The sequence below is a fragment of the Nicotiana tomentosiformis genome, chromosome 11 (genome assembly GCF_000390325.3).
Source record: "Nicotiana tomentosiformis chromosome 11, ASM39032v3, whole genome shotgun sequence".
NCBI classification, from domain to species: Eukaryota; Viridiplantae; Streptophyta; class Magnoliopsida; order Solanales; family Solanaceae; genus Nicotiana; species Nicotiana tomentosiformis.
In genome coordinates this window covers 18,665,651-18,671,161 of record NC_090822.1, presented here as the reverse complement: position 1 = coordinate 18,671,161, position 5,511 = coordinate 18,665,651, and the positions used below count along the sequence as shown (strand labels likewise).

Sequence of the window (5,511 nt, the reverse complement as noted above, 5' to 3'; positions counted from 1 at the left end):
TGGGTGGTTATTGGTGACGAAACTGACGAATTAATTAGAAAAGAATATAGATTTACCCTGGAAAACCAAAATACTTTTATCAGATTATTTATTGACCAAAAGTTAAAGGAAATCTAACACAATATTCACTTCTCACTAAAATGAAAATGGAGAGGCCATAACTTTATGTACATTAACTAGAAAACGAGTAGAATGAGCAAAAAAAAAAAAAAACACATCCAAACTAGATAAACATGTCGATTACTTTTTTATAGCTAATGGTGTAGGTTGCAAACTATTGCACACCTAGACTATATCACTAGGTATCTGCTATCTCCCACCAGCACAGTATCGAATAACTCTGTCTACCCTAGGCATGCTGGTTTCAATCGAGCAGCTCTCACGTTGCCAAAAAATTCACAGGTAGAAGAAACATGTTAACAATTATAGGCAACTGACAAGATACCTTACTAAAGCATGCAGAATGTTAATCCAATTAAATAGAACATGTTTCATAGTTAACAATCCACATGATAGAAGCAAGTTCATTTGTTCTGAACAAAGATGATTAATTTCCTACACTTGCAAAGACAGAAAAGCTAAACCTCCCTCTTTCCACTACATACGCTCAACCATGATAGAGGAGCAGAATAAACATCTAACAAGCAGTTCACTTTCTCTTCTTAGCAGGTGGTTGATCTTCTTCCTCGTCGTCATCGTCATCTTCCTCTTCCTCCTCGTCATCGTCATCGCCTTCCTCATCACCATCCTCGTCATCTTCATCATCATCATCGCTCCCTTCGTTGCCATTAGCCTCAGGATCCGCCTCAGGATCTCCTTCATCGTCATCATCTCCCCCTTCTTCACCGGAGAAATCTTCATCGTTTGCATCATCCTCGTCATCCTGATCCTCGGCATCTCCGTCATCATCTTCATCGTCATCCTCTGTATCACTGCCATCTTCGTTCTCAGGACAAGCTTCGTTCTTTTGATCAAGCAACCCAAAGGGAAACCTGAATTTGACACCAGCATACTTGTTGGAGCTTGTTTCATAGAACTTCCAGTTCAGTGACACCAAGAATACGGGAGAAACGAATATTACCTTTTATCGGAGCTTACCAACTCTGACAATGGAGCAGAGCTTACCAACTCTGATAACGGAGCAGCTGCCAACCCTGGCAACGGAGCACCAGCCTTCAGCAAACATCCTGTCTGAAATCCAAAACGTTTCACAAAGGAATCTAGGGAAAAAAATTTGAGGAACAAAAAGTTCCGAACCAGTGCATATTAAAGGCAAAATGAAACATCACTGGAAAAGCAGAAATGTGAACTGCATAAGGTAAATCACAAGTAGCGAACAAGAAATTTCACAGCACTATATGAAAACAAACAAATGCAATAATGCTTACTGAGGCAGAACGATCGGAATTCAAAGGTAAAAGCCAAAAAGTAAATAAAATTATCAAAGGGTTGCGAGTGCATATACACATAGATATACACATAATTATGTTTTTCAAAGGGCGCTAGACATAGGAAATGCCTGCATACATAAAAACTCTTTAGCATTTGTAATTACGGCAATGACAAGGAGACTATTTCATCCAAAGAGGCTGCGTAGGTTGGAAGCAAATTACGTAATCTAGTTTGACATGCCACTAGACTTCTTTTATATGCGGTGGTGTCTATGCCAGCTTAGGCGCACCTTGACATTTTCACCTTTCACTTGCATCTTCCCACCAATACAAGTACCGGGTAACTTTCACCAAGGCTTAGGCAGATGGGAGAGATGCTACAAGACATATTTTAGTTGTTAATCGCAAATAAAGCACAACCAATTAGAGATGGCAATGGGACGGGGCGGGGCAGTTGTGGTGCGGGTTCTGCCTCAACCCGCAAAGATTTCAACCCGTCCCGTCCCTCCCTGCATAGCAAAATTTTCTGTTTTCAACCTGCCCGCCCCGCCGCGTATAAGTACTTTCATTTTTTTCATTTTTAATGAGTAGTTTTTCTTGCATATGCTTCACTACCCAGCTGTTTTTTGTTCATCCAGTTGTTTGGAAACATCCTTGGGACATTAAACCTGCCGCCTAATTAATGAGAATGTTTCTATTTCAGGTATAAGATGAACAAAGAATGAAAAGGAAAGCTCAACATTTTCGCAACCAAAGCATTTAACAAAGGATAAAAAAAGAACGAAATGGAAAGATGAAGTATAATTTACGCAAACATAAAAAAGAAAATACCAAACGGAGAATCTTTTTAACAGAATTGAAAATCAAGACTTCTCCTTCTTTATGCGTCACTTTAATCTCGTTTGAACACGAAGAAATAAAAGGAAAACAAAAGGATAAAGTGTAGTAATAGAAAATGGGTGGGGGAAAAAAGTGCAATAGAAAATGGCATACAAAAATAAAATATGACATTGAAAACGTTTTAGACATAATTAGCTTCTATTTATAAGAAAATTTGAAAACAATCTGACGCATAGTTGATAGAAACGCTCAAACCCACAACTGCCCCGCAACCATTTTGATTCTTTAAAAAATGTTTGAAACCCCATATAAGTTTAACCCGCACCTGCCCCGCATGAGCTTAAACCCGCCCCACCCCACTACCGCGCCGTTGCCATCCCTACAGCCAATATTCAAATCATCAGCCAAATTCTCATCTCCAAACATTGTAGACCAGCAAGGCTAGAATTTTTTGAAACTTAACAGCCTAGCAAGGCTCGCACAATTTCGCACGGGATTTTGAAAGCCTGTACCTGTGGATTGCAACCCTTGACTCTTTTGACCGCTGAAATACCATCACGAGATGAAATTGGTCCTGGCAATAGCCCTGGATTACCTCTAAGATAAGGCCTCAATGGAACCTTTGTAAGCTCCGCTCGTACTAAAATGGCCACACATGTTATTATGAAAAGAAAGAGCGGGGACATGGCGTATTTTGGCACCATTTTCACTAACAGAACCAGTCACTAGTAAAAGCCATTTTACTATGAGGCCTAAATATACTAGATTCAATGAAACAAGGGGAGAGTGGTTACAACTATCAATTGCTTGGAATTTGGAATTGAATTTCAATGCTAGTTTAGTGATAGGTTACTTCATGTTTGAAACATTTATTAGTCTACTAAATGAAACCAAAGTAACAGCCTTTTTAATGGTACAGTTTCAATATTTATGTGTTGGAATAAATTCTGTTTCATAAGTTCATATTTTGACAATAATAGTCAAACAGGTTGAAAGATCTGTGCATTAAGTGTAAGCAAAAGTTTTCTAAACCTAAAAGGGCAGCGCAATGCACAAGGAATCCCGCGTTCACGCAGGGTCCGGGGAAGGGCCGCACCCCAAGGGTATAACGTAGACAGCCTACTCAAATGCAAGCGAAACGGCTCGAACCCGTGACCAATAGGTCACACGGAGACAGCTTTAACGTTGCTTCAAGTCACCCCTTCAAATGTTTTCTAAACCTAAATAACTAAATCTAGACAAGTTATAGGTGAAAGCCTTGAACAACCAAAATGTGGTGACTATCCAAATCCATAAAAACTGAGAGTTCCAATTAACAAACAGTACCAATGAAGAAATAAAGTGAGTTCTCCAGTAAACACTTACTCAAAAGAACACAGTCCATACACACATATTTTAAGTTGTTACTTGGAACACAATAACAAACACATAAACTAGAAATTTAACAACAACAACAACAACAAACCCAGTGTAATACCACAAGTAGGGTCTGGGGTAGTGTATACGCAGCCTTAACCCTACCTTGTGAAGGCAGAGATGCTATTTTTGATAGACGCTCGGCTCAGAAAAAACATAGTCACAAACTAGAAATTTAACTAAAACAGATAAATTTATCAAACCCCACAACATAAAAATCAAAACTTTACAAGAAAACAGACCAAAAAACAGCAAGAAGCAAAAAAAGAGCAAGAAATCCAAAACCCCACAACATAAAAATCAAAACTTTAACAGGAAAACAAGAAAGTGGAAGTTGGAAAAGTGTGTTAATACCATTATGAGCAGAGAAGCAACAGATCTCTGAGCTTCCAAAAGGGTCTCAGCAACAACAACTTCAAGAACAGAGTTCATCACTATTTTCCCAAAAGCAACTATATCAGAGCTGAAACTATTCACTTCCATTTTTACTATCCCTAAACAAAATTGTCCAAATTCTTTTTTCTAAAAAAATGTTAAAAACTGAGAGACAAGAAAGAGAAACCAAGTGTAGTACTTAATACTTTTGAAAAGAGTAGTTGAAAAATTTGGAAGAGAGAGAGACAGAGAGATGAGGAGAGAGAAAGGGAGAGTTTTCTGGGCTAGGGTTGTTTGGACTTTGAGTGTACTGTCCAGTAGGGTGGGGGTTGTTTTGGGGTTTTTTTTGGGGGGGGGGGGGTTTTGGGGAGGTTGATGGGAAAAAGAAAAAATGGAAAAACAATTAAGAGGGTTTTTGGCAATTGGGAGTTAGGGTTTTGTGGATGTGAATACAAACTTTGTCGTTTTGTTGTGGGCCAAAGTAAACACAAAGAGAAAATGTTCAAGGTGACCTTTGACCACCTAATGATATTTTTTTGTTCCAAAGGACATGGGTTAGTCTATAGACGGTCACATATCTCAATGTGTATTATTTAAAGAGTAAATTTCTTTGGTGAAAAAGGAAAGTCCGATATGCAAAGTATTTTCGTATTCACACAACGTTCGGGGATGGACTGTTTATGCAGGCAATCTACTCTTTTCAAGCATTAATAGCTGATTTTGCAGTTCGAACCTATAGCATATAGACCACACATAGCCAACTTAATCGTTGTTCTAAGGCTCTCTTTGGTGAAAAGAATTCTTTAAATATAGTTTTCTTAAATTCGCTTTGAATATTTTTTTTATTTAATATGCTGACATATAGTACTATTTACGTAATTTTTAAATATATAAAATTTATTTTAAATATTTTTGAAGAATTTACATCTGAATTCACATCGAAAATTTAAGTACTTTGAATTTCACATTTAAAATCTATCGTCTGAATTCACACTGAAAATTAAGTACTTTGAATTTCGTGTTTAAAATTCCTTCATATAAATCGACACGGATGGACTATTGTTATTGTTATTGTTGTTATTGGCAGTGTCCTTTGTATAATGCACACATATATTTGTGTTTTTGTTATATAATTAAGGATTACTCATTTCATGTTTTGAAATAACTTGAATTGTTATTATGAAAATAGAATTTATGTAGCTTCTCATCGAATATTGTGTAAGCTTCTATGTCATCTTCAAGCTCCTAAATAAGACGCTTATTTTTTTTTTAAGGACTAGTAATCTCGAGAGTTCTTTAATTCACTGCATCACTAACAATACGAAGGGACAATTATAACTTGACAATTAAAAAATTTATACTTCTTTATTACAATTTCTCTAGTATTTTTATGATTAGGTATTGGTTAGGATTATTTTAATTTGTCTATTTTTCCTTTTATATCTATTTGTGTACACTTTTTTATCATGCGGTTTTATTAGTAGTCTAG

General features: G+C 36.9%; 1 protein-coding gene across 1 annotated transcript; it reads right to left on the bottom strand.

Annotated features, from left to right (window-relative positions):
* Positions 1–446: 446 nt before the first annotated feature.
* Positions 447–4,408, bottom strand: LOC104120479 (uncharacterized). Its single transcript, XM_009632233.4, has 3 exons — positions 4,002–4,408; positions 1,082–1,191; positions 447–992 (listed from the first exon to the last, which is right to left on the bottom strand). Exons 1-3 carry the CDS (start codon positions 4,128–4,130, stop codon positions 650–652), a joined length of 582 nt encoding a protein of 193 aa, XP_009630528.1. The 5' UTR covers positions 4,131–4,408; the 3' UTR covers positions 447–649.
* Between the last annotated feature and the right edge of the window lie 1,103 nt (positions 4,409–5,511).